This window comes from Vombatus ursinus, unplaced genomic scaffold (genome assembly GCF_900497805.2).
Source record: "Vombatus ursinus unplaced genomic scaffold, bare-nosed wombat genome assembly UNPS02014802.1, whole genome shotgun sequence".
Lineage (NCBI taxonomy): Eukaryota > Metazoa > Chordata > Mammalia > Diprotodontia > Vombatidae > Vombatus > Vombatus ursinus.
The window spans coordinates 18,969,963-18,992,284 of record NW_020954580.1 but is presented as its reverse complement, the minus strand read 5'-3'; the positions used below and the strand labels follow the sequence as shown (position 1 = coordinate 18,992,284).

At 35.4% G+C, this 22,322-nt stretch overlaps 1 protein-coding gene across 1 annotated transcript in view; it reads left to right on the top strand.

Annotated features, from left to right (window-relative positions):
* Positions 1-22,322, top strand: part of ADAM23 (ADAM metallopeptidase domain 23) — a 238,598-nt gene that overhangs the window by 147,608 nt on the left and 68,668 nt on the right. Inside the window, exons 10-11 of the mRNA XM_027873781.1 lie at positions 9,786-9,854; positions 13,548-13,711. Of these exons, the coding sequence (XP_027729582.1) occupies positions 9,786-9,854; positions 13,548-13,711 (233 nt within the window). The remainder of the gene's footprint in view (positions 1-9,785; positions 9,855-13,547; positions 13,712-22,322) is intronic.

Genomic DNA, 22,322 nt, shown 5'->3' with positions numbered 1-22,322 from the left:
CTAAGAAGAGGTCCATAGACTTCTCTAGACTGTCATAGGGGTCCGTGATACAAATAAGCTTTAGAATGCTGGCCCTAGAAATTGTTATAGATTGTGGTAGATAATTTGTGGCAGATAGTTGGCTATTGGATGATAATTTCTTATTTTTAACTATAGCAACTCCTAAATCCATCAGCAATGCTATGGAGGGGTTGACATGTGTATTGGTGAAAGGAGTAGCTACACAAGTGAATTCAAGGATCTTTTGAAATATTGAAGTGTATGATTTCCTCAGAGATACATCTATACAGCAAAGGCAAAAAATGTCCGTAGTCATTTTTAAGGTATTCACCTGTGTCTGTGACTAAAAAAGTGAGAGCCCCATGGTGCTCACATCTCTGGGGTTATGTAAATTAACGTGCACTACATTTAAGTTGAATAACATCCCAAAGATGGTGACGAAGATATTTGGGCCTTAAGAACATACCATCTAAGGATCAGTTAAAGGAATTGGTGATGTTTAGTTTGGGAAAAAAGGGAATGTAGGGAGGAACATATTGGCTTTCTCTGAGTATTTGAAATGCTGAATATGCCAGAGGCATTGGACTTACCCTGCCGGACCTCAGAGTGCAGCATTAGGAGCATGGGTGGAAGGGGCACAGCCAAATTTAGGTAAGTAAGGAAAAGGTAAGGGTGCTGCCTTAGATGACCTCTGAGCTCCCTTTGTGTTCTGAGATTTTTGGGATTCTGAGTTGATCTGCATTTCTGAATCTGAACCTAAATCAGCCTAATTGTGGAATTATTCTTACACTCATCCCACAGAGGTGTAAAAACTGAGCCACCATTTTTTGAAGATGCAAATTTCATAATAACTTTTTTAGATCCTTTTTCTATTCTAAAAGCCTATTGTAATTACCTTGGGTGGTGGAGTACTACTGTAGTTTGTTTTTTTCTTTTTTTTTTCCTCGAGGCAATCAGGGTTAAGTGACTTACCCAGGGTCACACAGGCAGTAAGTGTCAGTTGTCTGAGACCAAATTTGAACTAAGGCCCTCCTGACTCCAGCTCTATCTGCTGTACCACCTAACTGCCCTGCCCTATTCTAGTTTTAAGTGGAATTCTTCCAAGATGCAGGTTTGAAAGAAAAGAAGGTATAATTTAGGAAAGGTCTACACGACTGAGCAAGATTGGCAGTTTTCAGTGACAGAATGCCATTTTGGATAAGGGAGGGAAAATCTATCTTTTAGGCAAATCCTTTTGCCTAAAACACAAAATGATTTTTTTAAACATGAGTTTTGAGTATTGGTCTACATATCCTGGACACAGGACAATCTATTAAAATAGCTATGGGCATTTTCTGCCTCCGCTGTGCAAATGTGACTGCTGAAATTGTTTTGACTATGTCTTTAGTATTTCAAATGATATGTAATATCACTGGCCTTATTCACTTCCAAGACTTAGAACATGATTTCATAAGTTGCTGGACAGACAGCTTCAATGGCTCGAGATTTTCTTCACTCCTAAACCTTAGAACCACTATTGTTATGTCTCGCTTTTAAAGTCCGGGAAAATAGTGATAGAAGCTTTTGCCTCCGGAGTGGGGAAGGGAAAAGGGACAATAAACATTTATATAGCACCTACCATGTGCCTGCTGGTCACTGTGTCAAGTGCTTTATATAAAATCTCATTTTATCTTAGTAATTATGACAGTACAGAAAGAAAAGTTTATTTTTATAGAAACAATAATTTTAATAATTTTTCCTATGAATGATTCAGATATAGCATATTTTTTTCCTTTTTTTAAAAGGTCTTTTATTTACTGTAGTTTTCTGGAAATAATTCTAGATACTTGCGTAAAGAATCATTTTAGTCCGTCAAAATCTAGAAGTCCTACATCATTAAATCTTTGTGAGTCATTTTAGTTATTTGCGGATCTATTGATCAAGTCTATACCTGCTAGCCATCTTTGAAAGTGGTACGTAAGAGTGACATTTTTGCTGACTTAAATGTCTTGGGATTTTTGTTTTCGGGTGTGTGTGTGTGTGATGTGAAGTTGTGACATAGAAAACGAACATTGGCAGTGTGCCTATTTCCTTAGATAATAAGGCTTAAAACAGAAAAAAAGATAGGTCCAAGTAGATTGCTGTAATTCAGTGAGCATCTGCAATTTTTATGGGTCGTTGGATCTAAAATTATAATATCTTTGTTCTAAAATGGGCTGGCTTCTAGTCTCTAGTGGGGCAAAATTGGCTATGTTAGTTCAGTATGAATATTTTCTATATTCAACCTGAGCATTTTCTCTAAAGACATGTATAGAAAATACACACATTAATGCATCTATCTACCATACATATATCATATTCAGGTATCTCTGAGGTTGCATACTCAGTACAGAGGCTCATAGATTGAAAGTTGGAAGGGACGTCGGAGACACCTTTATTTTATAGATGAAATGAATGAGAAGTCCTAGAGAAGTTGAGTCCAAGGTCACAGAGGAAATAAGCATCAGATTTGGGGTGGGAACCCAAGTCCTCTGTCTCCAGAGCTAGTGTTTTTTCTACTTCTGCCTCCAGTAAACCAGAGTGGATATCAAAGGATTTAACTTTAAACATTAGAGAGTAAAGCTTAAATGGGATGATTAATTTTTGGTTTCCTATTATCTGATAATTTGTTGGATCTTTAATATTAGCATCAACCTTTCTTCATTGAATCATAGAATATTAACAGAGATTGAGATTCTCTTAAATAGCTCAGCTGAAACAGTCGATAACATCTTTCATTGGTGTTTCTCTGGTTAGAATCAAATAGTAGTTAACTTTTTTTCAAAAGAAGATATTTCTAAAGGATGTTGTTTCAGTTGAAAATAAAGACCAAAGGCAAATATGCTGTTATAAATGCAAATTATATTTGAGTAATCAGAGGCTATGAAAGCAAACTTTTACCTCCTTAAGTTAGAAATGACCATTTTGCTCATATACATAATTTAGACCTCCTATACACTAGAAAAGGAACTGTTTTCCTATATTTGCACTTAAACTTGCTTTTTTATGCAGAGTAATCTAATACTGGTTTTCTGACAATTGTGTATATTTTGCCTTCATGAATCCCAGAGTTGCCTGTTGTGTTTCAATTAGGAAAGAAAAATTGCCCAATTTTGAAGTAAGTTTCTTAGTACCTGGCCAACAGAAACTAATTTCTAAACCTATTTGGGCCTTGAAAGTAGTTCACCAGGGTTTTATTGTAACATTTCAGCTAAAAATAAATACCCAGAAACCCTAGTCCAAGAGGAAATTGGTTGAGATATTCTAGAGTGAATAAAGAGCCCAAAGTTATACCTGCAGCCTACTTAATTATAGAGCAGTACTGGCAAATTTGTGGTACAAACTCCAAGAGGATTCAATTTAAACTACCTTTCTTTTTATTTATTCTCAAAAAAAAAAAAAAGAAAAAGAAAACTGTTAAACTCTTCAGAATTCTTAACTGTGCTGTAAATCAGGGTTCTTAGTTTTTTTGTGTCTTGGATCCCTTTGTCAGTCTGAAGAAGCCAGAGAATCCCTTGTTTTTAAATGCATGAAACAAAATACATAGGATTATAAAGGAAACCAAATATATTGAAACCTGCTCTCTTTCTCTCTCTGTCTCTGTTTCTCTCTCCCTTCTTCTCCTCTCCTCTTCTTTTCTTTCCTCTCCTCTCTCCGTGTCTCTGTCTCTCCCACCAAATTCACATACCCCAGGTTAAGAACCCCTCCTTAAAGGCTCTTCAAGAATCATCTTTGCTTAAGAATCTCAATGGGGAACTTAAAAAGTCTGTGGACTTAATAAGCTTTTACCTTCATTTGCAGAAATTGTCTTATTTGCAGCTTGACAAAAAAGATTTGCTCAACTTCAAATAAAAACTTGATTCAAAGGCTTGAAAATAATTTAGTGAATGAAAATATGAGTAACAAAATCTCCTTTCAATAAAGTTAAAAAAAGAGTAAGATTATTTCATTATACATGCTTTTTCAGATTCATTAGATAGCCATAGAATAGAGGAAATTGATTATAAATGTGAAAAAAGACAAAAGACAAGTACATGATAATTAAAAAAACATTTATTATGTGCTTAGCAGTACTATGCTAAGTATTGGGGATACAGTGAAAGGAAAAAAAGTCCTTTTCCTAGGATCATATATTCAGAAATGGAAGGGACCTTAGAAGACCTAGTTTTGATCTTAGTCCAGCCCTCTCATGACAAAGAAATTGAGACTCTTAGACTTGAATCACAAAATTAGCAGGCAGCAGAGATGGAATATGAACCCAGGTTCTTTGACTCTGGGGCCCTTGTTCTTTCCACTGTAACATGTTGCCTCCCATAAAATAGATCTGGGAATATTTTATTATTCAGAATCAATTGTATCTTAATGGAAATGTGGCACTGCTATACCAGCAGAGGTGCTTAATATCTTTCCTTTGTGTTTTCTCTTTTAAAAATTCAAATCTTAGAAATGTGCTGAAAATTAAAAGCAAACTGTGTAGGTTTCTCAGAATTCCCTCCATGCACAGAAGTTGGGAGATAGATGTTAGCTGGAATTTGATATAAATAATTTCGCTAGGCAATCTAAAATGCCCAGATATTTCAAGTAGTGTCTGTTCAACTAAATATAAACTGACTAAACTGCTCAGAAAATAATTGGTCATTTATTTATCATGCAATTCAATAATGCTGTCTCATGACTGGGTTTATGATATATGTATATATATATATATATATATACATACATTTAATACAAATCTAATTCATTATTAATTCTTCGTTTCTATTGAACTTTACTGTAACAAGAGATAAAAGCCATTTTTTGTGTCGAGATACATAAAACAATGTAACATTGAATAATATTAACAGTTAAGTTATATCTAGAACCAACAATTACCACAATATTATGAACAGAGTATTATTATCATTGATTCCATGAACAAAAACAGTTTACTTTTTAATATCTACAATGTGCTTGGTGTTAAAACATATACATAAAGTGTATTTATCAAGGAGGCCACATATTCAAGAGAATGAGAAGGAAACCAATATAAAATAAAGTTAATTAAGTAATTTAGTAGACATGGATAGGGCTGGCTGTTTGTTTTTGGAAAGATAGTTTTCTGCTTTTCCTCTTCTTAGGAGTCAAGATGACTTTGGAAGTACTCTAAAAGAGAGGTAATATTTGGAATCATAAAAGTGAAATGTTCAATGAGTATTGGCATATAACAAAAAGCACAGATATTGAGAGTTGAAGAAAGTAAAGAGATCTAATAGAAACTTTGAGACAGGGTCAAGAATTGAAAGGAAATCAGGGAGATATAAAATGAAGACTGGAAAAAGACTGTTGGATTTCTTGACTACAATGTCATTTGTGTTATTTGTGGAAATAGTTTTATTGGAGTGGTAGGAATGAAAGACTGATTTCAAGAGATTAAAGGAAAGAATGGATAGTGAGGAAGAAGTGGTAGTGAGATGTTGGGTATGGATAACTTTTTCAAGAAGCTAAACTGTGAAGGGGAGGAGAGAGAAGAGATGGTAGCTTGGCAGTTTTCATAGGATAGGAGAGGCATGAGAAACAGTGTGGTACCTTGAGAGGGAGTGTGGTACCATAGGGAAACAGTGTGTTACTATGGGAGGCAGTGAGGTATAATGATAAAAGTATTGACTCTGAAGTTGGACAACTTAGGTTCAAATCCTGCTCTTGGTGTTTACTAGTTGTGTAACCTTGGCAAATCACTTTACCTCTCTGGGCCTCAGCTTCCTTATCTGTAAAAAGAAGGGTTTGAATTAGATGATCTCTAAGTCCTCACCTAGGTCTAAATCTATGATCCTTTATGGGAAGGAGCTGATAGAGAGGTGATGATTGAGTCAGGTCCTAGAAATAGATAAGCGGGAATGCAATCAAGTTTCTAGGCTGCATACATTTATTGTAACAAGGGCCATTTGGAGACTACAGTTATTTGGTATTTCTGTTGTGTTGTATTAACTTCAGTCAGTAAGCACTTATTAAGCATTTACTGTGTGCCAGGTACTGTGGTAAGCCTGGGAATACAAAAAAAGGCCAAAACAGTCCCTGTCCTCAAGGAGTTTCTGATAGAGGAGACAACATGCAAAAAATATCATGCATATAAGATATATGCAAAATGGATAGTATGTAACTCAGAGGGAAAGGTACTAGTAGTTGTGGGGACTTGAAAGACCTCATGGATAAAGTGAGATGGCCTTTGCAGAAAGCCAGGGAGCTCAAAGGCCTAAGTGAAGAGGCAGAGCATTCCAGGCATGGGGCATGGCCAGTGCAAAAGCACAGCACAGGAGCTGGTGTGTTTTGTGACGAAAATTCTACATATGTATAAAACAAGAAAAGAAAAGAAAAGAAAAGAAAAGGTTATGAAATTGTGAAGAGAGCAAGAATTGTCCTTGAAACCAGTGTTTATTATTTACATTTGTTGTAGAAAGTAACCATGTGAGAGAAAAGTGAACCATCTCTACTTTGACTAATACATCCTAATCATCCTTGGTCAGAGAAACCTCATACCTACACTCATGCAATCATGGTGATATCAAGGTGCCTTTGGTTTAGTTGTGAATGGAGGCTGTCACCAAAGGATTACGCTTCAAAATAAATGATCTGGTTTTGTGTGCATTTTATTTGTTTCCCTTCTGAAATAAGGAAGGAACAAGGAAAGAAAAGTTTTCAACAACCAGTAGAGGGCAGATTCTTCCTATAACAATTCTATTTTTTAAGGAATTCTAGAATTTGAGCTCTTTTAACAATGGTCAAATTAAATTACTTTCCTTTTAGCTCCCACAAGATATATTATTTTTCTTACTTTTCTTTTAATTATTTCAGTTTTTCCAATAGAACACCCCATTTTTAGCTAAATCATCCTGGATACTTTATCACTTTAAATTTTGAAAAATATACACTAAAAAATACACTAAAATTATTGTCAAATGTATTCTATATCTGAGTCCATAGTACTATCACCAAAGCATATGATGATAATAATAATAGTTAATATTTACATCCTGTTTTCAGCTTAGCAAAGCACGTTAGATTTTTTATCTTATTTGATCCTAACAACATCCTTGTGAAGTAAGTGATATTATTATGCCCATTTTATATATCAGAGAAATCAGGCTGAGAGAGATTAGATGACTTGCCTAAGGCCACATAACTAGTAAACGTCTCAGGCAAGATTTGAACTCAGGTCTTCCCAACTCCAAGTCTGACATTTTAGTCACCATGTCACCTAGCTGCTTTAATAACAGCTCAAACATATAGCACTTTACATGCATTTTCTCATTTGTTGTTCACTCTAATTCTGTGAAGTAGGACCTATAGGTATTGTTATCCCCATTTTACAGATGAGGAAACTGAGACATAAAGCAATTAAGTGACTTACCTTGGTCACACGTTATCAGAGGTAGGATATAAACTCAGCTCTCTCTTGATTTTATTGTTTTTCTTAACACATCACCTGTCCTAATCCCATCAGCTACCAGTGTTGTTCTCTACAAAATCACCTTCCATCTATTTATTTTGTATGTTCCCATCTATGTACATATTGTCTCTATCAATAGAATGTAACCTTATTGAGAACAAAGACCAATTCACTTTTGTCTTTGTATGCTCAGGCAGTGCCCTGGAACAACTAGTTACTTGATAATTTCTTGTTGATTGATTGATGTGAGGAATTTCTCAATGTACTTTTGAATGGCTTTCAAAATTTATTGAGGAGTGAAAGCACTGTCTTTATCATTGAAATTCATTTGTAGCCAAGTCTACATTTAGGAATTGGGGGTGTGGGGTATAGAAAACATGCCATATTTCCTGTGATGATCTATGCTGCCTTGAAAGAACTATTTGGGGGGAGGAGTAATGAAGGATGGTTGGGGTTTAGTATTTTGCCAGTAAGAGCTGATTAAGGGATAGAAGCATATCTTCAAAAAGTCATTCTTTCCTCCTAGGTGAAGTGTTTTCAAGCTTATAAGCACTTCTATCATTTTATGATTCTGATGACCAGGATGACAGATTTCATTAGTCTATCTTCAAAATGTAACAAATAAATAAAACTGCATAAATCTTCATACCTTGCTGTGTAGCAATGTGTATATGCATGTTTGTGAGGATGCTCATATTTGTCACAATCTGAGTTTTGTAGGTATGAGAGTGAGAGTTAATAACAAATCTCCCTTCCCCTATCCCCTTTCCCTAATGGTGTGAAAAATGAATTTTGGCTCAGGAGTTCCTGAAGATTATGGCTTTATCATTTTTCCTATTGAGTGCAAGATATGAGGAGAGGGAAAGGGTATGATTTTAAGAGGAATCTTAAAAATAAATGGACTATATACCCAGAAGAGCAGGTATGTTTCTAGCAACAGTAAACTTTCCAGGCAGCTGACTGGACCAAGGACTTGGAAGAAAAGTTTAATTTTGTCTTCAGGTAACAGGAAGGACCTTTAAAAGGACCTTATTTATTGTTGAGACATCTTCTCTCTTTAAATGTTCTTCATGTAGTAAGGGAAACTTATTTGGATAAGAAAAAAATAGAGGGCTGTTTCTTTATTAGAAAGTTCGCCCTACATCCTGTGCATGAGCGAAGACAAATTTAAGCTTTAACAGACCTAAAATTTAAAAGACTTAGGAATCCTTTTATTATTGAAAAAATCATTCTAAGAACTGATGTTTGACTTATTGCACAACTGAAATAATGCACCCAATCTTATAAAATGTACAAACTGCAGTTTGGATTTTCATAGCCTCTTCTGTATGACGATTTGTAGAATCATAATGGGGTACCCACCTGTGGAGGAATAACAATTTGCTAATACTATTTGTTGCAGCTTCATAGTCAAGAATGTATAAAAAGGCCCTCACGTGTAGTAGATATTTGGATATTTGTTAAAATTAAAGTCACCTACAAAATAAATGATAGACCTCTTCTAATAAGCTGTGATCAACACTTCTTCCCATAGTTTCTTTATGAAATGATACCGATTTAAGTATATTTCTTCAATCAGCTGAGATAATATTTGTAAAGTGCCTGGCACATAATAGGCACCTAATAAATGCTTGATTCCTTCCTTTCTTCCCTAAAATATGTGTTTGAAACAGTTTTTAAAAAACTTGTTATGTAATATATAATTATATATAACATATAACCATGTATTAATAAATAGATATTTATATGTTCTCTGTAACATGTTACATGCACACATGTACAGAGTGTCTCAAAAGTCTTAGTGCAGTTTTAAACCTTAGTAGGTTAGAAGTACAATAAGACTTTTGGGACAGCAGGGATGCTGTGGTCAAAATCCTTCTCATGTGAAAGTAGAGAGAACAAATACTCTTGGCATGCAGAGGGAAGTGAGGTGATGTCAAAGCAAGAGAACGACATGTATTTAATAATAATAATGAAAAAGAAATTGAGCCTTCAGTTAAATATTTTTACTCTATCAAACAGGCTTTAGGTTCAGCAAAGAAGTAGAATGTAAAAATTAACATGTGACAGAATATCAAAGTATTTACTATCAACACAAACCACAATTGGAATTCTAGATTTACACTATATATTAATGGTGCCTAGTATATGTGTGTATATGTAGATAGATAGTTAGGTTGATAGATGGATAAATAGGTAGATAGATAGATAGATATAGATATGTATCTTTAAGGTTTGCAAAATGCTTACATAGATGATTGCTTTATTAAAGGGAACATGAAAACTGAGGAGTATTATTTTAATCACTCTTTAGATTTTAGTTATTATTTATTTTTTATTTCAGTACAAGAAATACCGTTCTCATGCACATACCAACAACTTTGCCAAGTCTGTGGTCAACCTTGTGGATTCTGTAAGTATCAACATTTGTCTTGAACCTGTTCTTAGGGCGGTGAAAGGGTTTTCGATGACAATTTTGTTTCATGTTGCTTCAACTGAGAACAAGGTATAACAGGCACACTTTCAGTAGTTGCCCAAAATGTATTGTGTTCAAAACTGAAAAGTTCCTGACTTAGTAGGTAAAGAAGTTATTTGGTTGTCCATAGAGTAATTTTGGAGATGGATCATTGCCTAAAAGCTAGGTTAAATCAAGCTAGATTATTTCAGAAAGCCTACAGGTAGTATTAGATTCCAAAAGTAGAATTTGAGTGCATAGGAAATGCATTAGATAAACATAGCTGTCAACAATAGAGGGAATATCTTCCTTTTCCCTCACCTTCAAATGATTTTTCAACCACAAAATCCCTCTAATTTGGGCATCAAACTCTAATAAATAATGTTAAATGGCACCCTATCTAACCCTAAGTAACAGTATTAAAGGACAGAGTATCTAACCCTAATAGTATGCATAGAAAACAAAGTGGAGTTGAAAGTTCTGATGGAAAAATATCTATTTTTAAGTTGCATGTAAGAATTTAAAATATTTTGTAAAGGTGGGATTGAAACTCTGAGAGTTTTGATTAAAGAGACAGTCAGGTGGTTTGATGAATTAATTTAATTTTAATTCTTGTTAGTTTTCCTTTGTCGCTGTTGTTCAGTTGCTTCATTTGTGCCTGACTCTTCATGAGCTCATTTGGGATTTTCTTGGCAAATATACTGGAGTAGTTTGCCATTTTCTTCTACAGCTCATTTTTTTTTTAACAGACGAAGAAAACAGGGGTAAGTAACTTGCCCAGGGTCACACAGCTAGCAAGTGTCTGAGGCTGGATTTGAACTCAGGAAGATGAGTCTTCCTGACTCCAGGCCCAGCATTCTATCTACTGTGCCACCTAGCTGCCCTGTTAGTTTTTGTAGTAAAAACTAACATTTTATTGTTGAAATTAATCACATAAGATAACAGATGAATTTGTTTTACTTTTTGAAGTTATGATGAAAAAATGATTATTTTTTTGGAAAGGGATATTTGTTAATATTTCTGCATAATTACCTTTGTATATTTTACAGAATGAAAAGCTAAACCTTCCTCTTTTTAAAAATTGTGCTCTTCTGTTTTTACAACTTTTCATTTACAAATATATTCCTCCGCCCTTATTTTCCTACCTAGAGAACCACTGCTAAAACAGAAAACAAAAAAGAGAGAAAACAAATACAGGAAAATTAACCAACACATAATCATGCCTGACAGTATAGTCATTGTTTCACTCCCATAATTCCTCAACTCCTGCAAAGAAAGGAGGGGGAATTATTTTCTTATCTCTCACTTTCTCTTTTCTTTCTTTCTTTCTTTTTTTTTAAGGTTCTTTCCATTGTAATTACATTGTTTCTATCTATATTGTTTTAATCATTGTGTATATTGTTTTTGTAATTCCACTTTGTTTTGCATCAGTACTTCTTCATATTCTTCCTACCCCCCCACCTTTTTTTTAGTTAAGGAGTAGTTACTATTCTGTTGCATTCATATGCCACAATTTGCTTAGTTATTCCACAATTGATAAGCATCTATCTTGTTTCCACTTTTTTGCTGTTACAAAAGTGCTGCTATAAATATTTTAGTATGTATATTGGGCCTTTCTATCTTTGACATCTTGGGTCTAGCTGTGGGACCTCTGCAACAAAAGGTATGAACATTTTGGTTATCTTAGCTTTATTCTAAATTGCTTTCTAGAATTTTTGGACCAATGAGTAGCTCCAATAATAGTGTATTAGTGTACCTGTTTTTCCACAGATTCTCCAACTTTGACTTTTCACATCTTTGCCAATTTGTAGGGTGTGAGGTAAAATCTCAGAGTTGTTTTGAATTATATTTCTCTTATTATTACTGATCTGGAGCAATCTTTCAAGTGGTTTTTAATAGTATACAATTCTTCTTTTTAGAATTATTTGTTTATGTCCTTTTAATACTTAGCTGTTGAGGAATGTCTTTTGATCTTACATGACCGTAGTACCATAGTACCTTCTAATACCATGTATCTGTTATATGTCAAACCTTTGTCTGAGAAATTTGGTAAAAAAATTTCCTCCAATTGATAGCTTTCCTTTTGTCCTAGTTGTGTCAACTTTGCTTATGCCAAAGCTTTTAAATACATATAATCAGCATTACCTATTCAATCTTTTATGATTACCGCTAACATTTGTTTGTTTAAGAAGTCTTCCTTTAACCATAGCTGTGAAAGATACCTGATCTTGTTTCCTTCTAATTTATTTTATGGTGTGACTTTTAATATTGAGTTCACATAATTGTTTCAAATGTATTATAGTGTATGGTATGAAACGCTGATCCAACCCTAATTTCCTCCAGACTGCTTTCTAGTTTTCAAAAGTGTTCTTGTCACATCAATTTTTGGCAAGTAATTTATGTTTTCAAATTTGTCAAACGTTAGGTTATTGATTTTATTTTTTTTTGATTCTTCTTCATCTAGTCTATTTTATTCACCTGCTTTTCTATTTTTTTACTAGTAACTCTTGATGATTACTGATCTTCCATATAATTTGAGCTCTTTAAGTGCTATTTCCCCTTTCATATTACTTTTAAAATTATTTCCCTTGAGATTCTAGACCTCTTGTTCCTCCAAGTGAATTTCAAATGAAATATTCTAAGGAATAGAAACTTCCTAATTTTACAAAATATTGTTTGCATTAAGAATTATTTCTCATGTTACTGTATAAGATTTTGGAACTAAATAATACTAGTTTAAAATATATTTAAATTTAATTAGCTTTTGTTGAAATATAGTAAGAGGAACCATTGATACTTCAGGCTAATTGAGGTATGGTAATTTTCCCTCCCCCCATTTCTAGTTCTCTATTTTCGTTAACCGTTGGAGGATTAACTTTCTTGTAGAATGTACAACAGACAATGCCTGTGTGGTTCTGCTATTCACAAATCAGATATATAATAGGAACAGTAAGTAATGTAATGTTGAATTATACTTGAATACTTCCAAGATCCGTGGTACCAATGTCTACCACAAATTTTGCATGACTCAGTCAGCAGTCTTTTTGTAGCCAAAGGAATCATCATTTTTCTTGCTGAGCCTTTCTAAACTTAGCTAGGCTGATTCACAAACAGTAGGCCTGTAGTGTATTGTCAGGTTTATTATCTAAGCTCTTCCATTTTGGTAGGGCCTGCTAGCGTTTGTGTATGCTGTAATACCTTTGAGAACCTATGGTCACATACCATCATGAGACTTTGGGTCTTTGTGGTTCCTCCAGTGATTTGCTATGCAGTCTTAGGCAAAACATCTTACCTCTTTGTAACCAATTTCTTGTCCTTTTCTACTTTACAGGTTATTGATAGCTTAGGCTTTAAAAAGTTACAGAATCAAAATCAGTACTGATTTGTTAGTAGTTAAAGTTTTCCTACTTTATGCATAAAGAAACTTGAAGATCTGAACCTTCTTATGTCACTTATGTAGAAGTTAATTTTCTTTTGGAGAAGAAATAAAATGATAAAAATAGGGAATTGTTTCTCAATATTTTGAGCTAATGATTTCCCCATGTTTCCCTCCCACCTTACCCATCTTGTCTTTCCACTGACTCTGATTGGCTAACTGTGCATGTTCGACCCAGTGTTCTACACCTGTGCCTGTCCTGTCTTTACTCCCAGATTTACAAGGAGCAGCTGAATACCAGGGTGGTGTTGGTAGCTGTGGAAACATGGACAGAGAAAGACTACATTGACATTCGATCTGACCCTGTCCAAATGCTCCATGAATTCTCCAAATACCGACAACGAATAAAGCAGCATGCGGATGCTGTTCACCTCATCTCGTAGGTGCCATTTTATGCTTTTTCCATAGTTATCTGATGTCTCCCTTCCCTGTTTCATTCTACTTTGGGCACAGGAAGTCACTTTCTTTAGCAAGCACTCTTACTCTCATCCTCAGGTGGCACAGTGGACAGAGCACTGGGCCAGAAGTCAGAAGACCTGAGCTCAAATCCAGCCTCAGATACTTGTTAGCTGTATGATCTTGGTGAAGTCACTTCATCTCTGTCTGCCTCAGTATCCTCATCTGTAAATAGCAGCTACCTCCTAAAGTTGTTGTGAGGATCAAATGAGATATTATTTATAAAAATAATATTTATAAAAATAAGCCCAGTACCCGACATGTTGTAGGTGTAGCTTATTAAATGCTTGTCCCCTTCTCTCTCCCTCCTAGCCATAAGTGAGTGCTTCTTCCAAGTTGTTAATAAAACAATAATTGATCTTTTCCATATAGAACTCGATGTATTATCTTATTTCTGCATAACCACCTTGTGGGGTATGCAGTGCAAATATCATTATCCTTATTTCACAGGTAAGGAAATGGAGAATCAGACAACTGAAGTGACTTGTCCAAAGCTCCCTCTTATAAGTGGAAGAGCTAGGGTTCAAAATCAGGTTTTTTGACACTAGGACTTAGTTTGAACCATTTGTGTGGTGCCTATTATATTCCTTACAACATCTCATTAATATATTATCTAATCTGTTGGTGACTCTTAGGACAGGAATCATGTTTCATCCATTTTTATATGCTTCGCTACCTAGCATAGTGCTTTGCACATAGTGGGAACTCAAATAATTGCTGAGTGAATGAACGATTACTGTAGTCTGTGTGAATGGGCTAAATACAGGTATTTAAAGATGACTGTACCTAGTAGTATAATGTGTGCATGTGGATACATTATCTGACCCATAGTTAAGCTGATTTCATGTCATAATAAGGGCTATATGGGGGTTTAACTAAATATTAATCCTGTGCATTTTTAAGTTGTTGATGTTCCTTTGGAATTACATTATGACATATAAGAAGAACCATTATAAATCAGATAATTGATGGTCATATTTAGATTAATGCTGGTCAAAGGAATTAAGTGTTAGCCCTTGGCAGTGTCATCCATTAATCATCTTGAAGGATCCAGAAGAGTTAGCTTACCTTTCAGCAAGATCTCCTTTTCTGTAAATGTAGAAATTGAATGTGGACAGTGACTTTGAACTATAATACTGCTGAGTAGATCAAGTACTGAACTGGGTACCATATATGATTTGATATTTGTGGTTCCTCCAATGATTTGTCTTAGGCAAAACATCTTACCTCTTTGCAACCAGTTTCTTGTCCTTTTCTACTTTATAGATTATTGATAGCTTAGGCTTTAAAAAGCTAAAGAATCGAAATTAGTATGGATTTGGTAATGATTAAAATTTTTCTACTATATGCATAAAGAAATTTGAAGGTCAGTATATTCTTATGTCACTTATTATAAATATCTCATATGTGGAGGGCTTTATTTTGGTCCTTCTAGCCAACACAATGAAACATTCTCTTTCCGTGGAAATTTGAATTGATCTGAGTTTATTGGAGGTTGAAAGCAAAGATAACATGATGTGTGTTAAACTGGATACATTCCACACTCTCATTAGAAAGTCAATCAGCATATTGTAAGCTGGCATGCAAACTAGCTGGATAACTCAATTTACTGTTCCTGGAGAGTAAATGCCTTCACGATTTATGAAAATATCATAGCAGCACTCTTGGATCAAGAATTTGCATTGAATGTATGGGCAGTGAGCAGCTGACTCTCCAAGGTGCCATTAAGTGGGTCACTGTAAGCACCATGGCTGTAAAAAAGAAAACACTGTAAAAAACATGCCATAAAAGCTAATTTAGAAAAAAAAATTTACAAAGATCTGAAAGTTTATTGGACAAAATACTTGAAGTAAAGAAACTAATCCATTGTTAACACTTTCATTTATGATCTAGACCAATATGTCCCAAACTAGTTTAGCCTTGAAACATTTTAGAGCTTGACATCTAATAATAGAACTCATCCACGCTGGTTTGGAGTCTGCAGGTATGACATCCCTTAAAATGAAGGAAGGTGAGAGAAATTTAAAAATGAAGAGTGGAGACGAATCCTACTTGAATAGCTTCAGTTTTTCTTACATAAGTATTTTTGATACATGACTTATTCCATATTTCACATTTTATTTTATTTAAAATTTTTTTTGGATGAGGCAGTTGGGGTTAAGTGACTTGCCCAGAGTCATACAGCTGGTGAGTGTTATATATCTGAGGTCGTATTTGAACTCAGGTCCTCCTGACTCCAGCATCAGTGCTCTATCTATTGTGCCATCTAGCTGCCCTATATTTCACATTTTAAACTAGAAATATTGTTACCAAGGAATATTTTCACATAACTTTTGTTCACACACACACAAAAAAGAATACCAGAGCTCCCTGGAATACTGCTTGAGAAATGGTACTCTAAACATATAGAAAGAATCCTGGCAGAAAGAATCTTTGTCAAATTTGCAACTCAAATTTGGGATCTTGTGTCGAGGGCCATGAGATGAGAGGGACAGCTAATGCACTTGATAATAAAGTCAGGAGTGAAGATATCTAGAAATGCTAGGATTTTGGAGTGGCTCTCAGAAGAAGAAATTTAATAGGGAAAATATGCAAAGTCTTATACTTGGGTTAACAAAAAATCATCTTCATAAGAATAAAATAGAAGGGAGAAGCTTGCCGAGATTGCAGTTTGTCTTATAAACATCTTATTTTTTCTTTTTTTAGTAAATTTCAAGCTGAATGTGAATCAGCAATGTAAAATTGGCAGCCAAAAAACCGAAAATCTTAAGATAAGTTCAGAAAGGTGTAGTGTATAGGACTAGGGAAGTGATTTTTCCATGGCACTATGATGTGTCCCACATTCAACCGCATCTGGAGTATCATGTTCACTTTTGGGTGTTATGTATTAGGAAGGCTATTGATAATCTGGAAAGAATCCAGGGAAGAGCAGCCAAGATGGTTAAGCATGTTAAGTTCAAGCCATGTGAGAACTGGTTGAAGGAATGGGAGAAGTTTAGTTTGGAAAAGACATGGCCAGGGGACATGTAACCATCATTAAGTACTTGAAGAGCTTTCAGTTGGAACTTAGGATGGATTTAGGATTATAAACTACAAGATCATAGATTAAGAATTTGAAAGGTCTTCTGAAACCAACTAAGCCAAAGCTGGTTTTTTTATAGTTGAGGAAACTGAATGCGAGGGAGGCTGAGTAACTTGCCCAGAGGCACACATGTAGTAATCATTGTAGGCTAGACTTGAACCCAGTTCCTCTGAATCCACAGTCACCATTCTTTCCATTGTACTGTGCTGCTAGATCTCAGAGGTCAGATATGACCTCTCTTATCTTCCATAGTGCTTTGTAATTTTCATGTAGAGCTGACCATATTCTGCTTGCTATTTTATATACATATGCATATATATGTATGCATATATACATATATATGCACACACATATATATGTTGTGTGTGTGTGTGTGTGTGTGTGTGTGTATTCCTCTATGATCTATTGTACAATTTTTGAGGTCCAGACCATGCTGGTTCATCCTTGCATACCCTGTAGTTCCTATAACCTTGTACATAATGACACCAGATAACTATTTATAAAATGGATGAATGCCAGTATAGGCTTCTTTTAGAAATATCATCCTTAAAAAAAACTTTCAAGCTATTCAAATTTGTATGGAACTTAAAGGGTTGAGATAAGAAATACCAATTACTAATACTTTTTTAAGTGACATAATTCGTTATCATTTTCATTACTTCTTGCTTAATTTACTTTTGTCTTTGAATTTGTTCTTGAACTGGAAGGGAGCCTGCATATCTATAACTTTCTCAATGCCAGACTCCTGAGGCTGAAATGGTATGATCAAATCGTGCACGAGAAATACAGGGCAGGCACTGCATTACTGGAACTGGTCAGGACTCCTGAGATTCATTTCATGATTTTTCATTCTTCTCCTCATTTTCCACTTCCTCCAGAGAAATTATAAGGCCAATGACTTCCTAAGGGGCGAGTTGCCAATCCATGTGTGTCATTGCTCAATGCAGTGAAGAGGGACTAATTGAGAAATACCTGGAGAGGAGAGGGAGAGAAAGGGAGAGGGGGGTGGTTATGAAGGGAGGGAGGGGGGAGAGAGAGAGAGACAGAGAAACAGACAGAGAGAGAAAGGAAGAAGAAAGAAAGGAAAGAAGGAAGGAAGAAAAAGAAATTGAGCTTGCAGTATTTTGCCAGAGTGCTATTTCTGGCTGGAGGTTTAGAGTTGAAAAAAAGAGAATCATTGTTTTAATTTTTTCTACTTTCCATGACACAGAAAAAAATATTTATATCCTGGTTCCCTCTAGGCAATGAGCAAAAAGCAGGGGCTGGGGTGTCCTGACTAGTCGGGCTGGAACTAAGACTGGGCCTCTGCCATTTTTTCCCAGGCTTGACTCAAAAGGAATAGTTACTTCCAGAAGGGAGATGCTGAGGGACAGGTTGGCATAAAAAGGCACAGTTAAGGGAAGAGTAGTCCACCCACACAAAGGAAGAATGTAAGTAGAGTGACTGGCAAGCCCTGATTTCCAGCATAGTCCTATACCACTGCTAGTCTAGCAATCCAGATGTTGATTTTAGAAAGCTGATTGCTTTGAGGTGTATATAATTTTATTATTAAGGCAGCTCAACCAGCAGATTGATTTGCCTTTATCCACAACTATATTAACTTTATGCAAATTGTCTTAGTCTTCAAAATTGTCTTTCAAGAAAATCAGCAAATTAATGAATAGAATTGGAATAGGGCTAAAGAAAATGGGTTCCATAGTTGATGAACAAGTCAAAAATTAAAGTGACACTATTTTCAAATTTTTTTTCTTGAGTATTTTCTATATCACATATTATCTGAGCCCAGGCTTCATCAGCTAATGAGGTTTCTCAAGGTCATAACATCTGCCATTTTTTTAAACTATGTTCTGCTGATGGTAATGGGAGTACTATGGTTAAATGCGGTAGTTTTAGCTCAATGTGTGCATTAATCCTTATCTATGAAACAGGTGGCATTTTTAAAAGGAGAAATATTGAATTATTTTCATGGAAGAAAACAGGTCTTAGAAATATCCAGAATGACTCACAACTCATTTGCCAGCTAACTATGAGTAATGCCACTCCACTAAAATGATTTTATTTTTAAATAACTAAAATTATGTAGAGTGGAAATTTCTCTCAGTTTAAAGGAGCTGAGACAATTCAGTTTAAGATCAAAATTAAGTTTGTTGAGAGTGGGAAGAAAGGAAGGTAAACAAATTTTCTCAGTATAATTTTCTGTAGGAACTTAAACTATTTAATTGACAATTTCCTTTCATTTAAAAATTCTGCTTCAAAATACTTAGGCATGAGGTCAAGTGGAAAATTGAAATAGAAAACAAATTCCAACTAACCCATCTACTTATATAGCTTAAAATTCAATTAAAAAGAAAACTAGCAAAAGAAAAATGAATGAGTGCTGTGATACCTCTGCCATTATTGTTGTTATCAAGGGAACATAATAGTTATCTGTTTTGTGGGTGTGGCCCTGGATTAATCATTCATTGGCCAAGCTTTTGGTAATGAGTCTCAAACAGCAGACATTGTCTATTGCTAGGCCCGTACTTTGAACCTTTCCAGCCTGGTAAAAATGGCCAGAACTTTTCCTCAGTTGGCATAGTTTTCAGGAAACCAAGGGCATCTCCATGCTATAGTGAGGCATGAGAATAAGACTTATCTTATTACTTATGAATAAAAAGCTTCACAATTCCTGAATAATAATTACTATTTGTAATTTAGATCAAATATAAGAACTGAGTATAAATCAAAACAAAATGGACCAGTCTAGTTTCATTGCTTAGAATTAAGTGAAATAAGCAGCCACAATGATAAAAATTAATGGATACAATAATACCCCTACTTTCCTTATTCCTTCTTTCTCTTCCTCCTTAAGTATTCAGTATCCAATTCAACAAGCTTGTGTTAAATAACCGCTATGTGCAATGCATCGTACCAGGAGCTGGTGGTACAAATACAAAGCAAAATACTATCCTTGCCCTTAAGAAGCTTACCATTGTAGTGGTGGGGTCCAACATTGACAAAGAGGTGTCCAGTAATTTGAAGAAGAAGAAAGCAAGGAATAAAGGGGAAAGGAAAGGCAGTGGCACCCAAACTGACCTGTCAGGGAATCAAAGAATTCTAAGAGGCAGAGGTAAATAGGAAATACATTTTGGTATGAGAGACAGCCTGGGTAAAGGAGGTGGTCCTTTACACACACACATATACACACACACACACACACAAGTTATACACATACACACACATATGTACAGCATATATATGCTGTAAAGGATATATATTATGTGTTATTATATAATAATTATATATAACACACATATATTATAAAATATATATCCTTTACAGCATGTATATGCATGCTCTCTATCCTCTCTCTCTCTCTCTCCTTTACAGCTATATGTGCTTTCTCTCTATTTATAGATCTCCTTTATAGCATATATGCTGTGTGTATATATATATATACACACACACATACACACAAAATACATACATATACATATATACCCATGTATGCATATATATAGTACACATGTATATATAGATATAGATAGATAGATAGATATATACATACATATGTATGTATATTTGGAGGTGGGTGATGGAATACAGAATACAGGGTACATAGAACAAGCAGACCCAGACCCAGATCCCTTTCGACTGGAGCGTTGAAGATGTGAGAGGAAGTGACGTGAAGAGAGTCTGGAAAGTCATCGTGGGATCAGACTGTGAAGAGCTTTGATGTCAAGCTGAAGGGTTTGTATTTTGTCCTAAAGGTGGTCTGGTGCCATGGATGATTTTTTATGTGTGAGGCAATTGGGGTTAAGTGACTTGCCCAGGATCACACAGCTATTAAGTGTCAAGTATCTGGTCTGAGGCTGGATTTGAACTCAGGTCCTCCTGGCTCCAGAGCCAGTCCTCTATCCACTGCACACCCTAGCTGCCCCTCTGCAGATGATTCTTAAGTGCAGGAATGATGTTATATATTCAGACCTGGGCTTAGGAAGATTCTTTTGGCCGCTATGTGGAGGCTGGATTAGAAGGTGGAAGCACCTAGAAACAGTGGCCTCTAGTAAAATAACTCTTTTCTTTCACATCACAGCCATTTACCTAATCTGCATATTTTAGTGTAACAGCTGCAACAAGAACTGACCATCATCATCACCATTGATATAATTATAATCTCAATAACTGATGCTGAATTTACATGCTGACCTATGTAGATTTCAACAGAGAATATCTACATACATTATGAAAAGATGAAAATTATTGATATCATTGTTCTGTTTTAAAAATATGGAGATTTATGCAGAAAAATAAATGAATAAGGCCACTGGCGAACAAATATGGAAATGTAAAGGTTTCCAAGTGAAATCAGTTATTTTAGCAACTCCTTCCAGGCACTGACTAGGTGTCTTATGGAAGTAGAGAAATGTTGCATTTTTGGCAACACTTTTCATGTAAAATGGATCTTTTTCCCCCACTAGATTAATGTGCTTAGCCAATAGACCATTTACTTTAATCAGTTATTATTTTAAAGCAATATTATTACATTTTGGAGCACTTGATATACTCCACAAAACACTTTCATATATATATCACCGAATCTTAATCCTGTAGGGGTAAGTAAACTACATATATTTCTTAATATATCCTGCTCCCCTTCTCAGATAGCTATCCTTTATAACAAAGAAGAAAAAAGAGGGGGGAAACAATTCAACCAAACTGATAGAGTGTCAACTAAGGCTGACATCGTGATGTTCAGCACCCCTGTGACCTCTGCTCTCTCCCATGTCTTCTCAGAGCCAAGACTGGCCATGAACATTTCAAAGTAAAATATCTTATCTTGATTTTATAGATTTTATATTGATTTTATAACGTTAGAGATGTTATGGGTTTTTTCCCCCAAATGATGATATAATTCATGAAGAGCAGAACCCAGTGCTCCAAAGGCTCAGCAGAACACATTTCCCTTTTAGACTGCGCACAGCCTCCTTACCTGTCCTGATGCTTAGGACCTTTTGTACACCATGTGTGTGGTTGTCATATGTATTTATCCATTCAACAAACTTTCATTTAAAGTGCCTACGATGTGCCACGCACTGGGGACAATAAGACAGAAAAAGGAAAAGTTCCTCCTTTCAAGGAGTTTATATTTTATTGGGGGGAGAAAGATTTCCTCCTTCTCTCTCTCTTTCCTTCCCTCCTTTCCTCTCTTCCTCCCTCTCTCTCTTCTTCCTTCTTCTCTTCTTCTCTCCTTTTTTCCCTCTTTCTCTCCCACCTTCCTTCCTCCCTTCTACTTTCTTTTCCTCCTCCCTTCCCTCCCTTCTTTTTCTTCCTCAATTTCTTCCTCTCTCCTTCCCTCTTTCTCCTTCCTTCCCTCCCTCTCTCTCATCCTTCCTCCTTCCTTCTCTTCTTACTTCTCTTCTTCTCTCTTGTCCTTCTTCCTTCCCTCTTTTCTTATCTCCTTTCCTCTCTC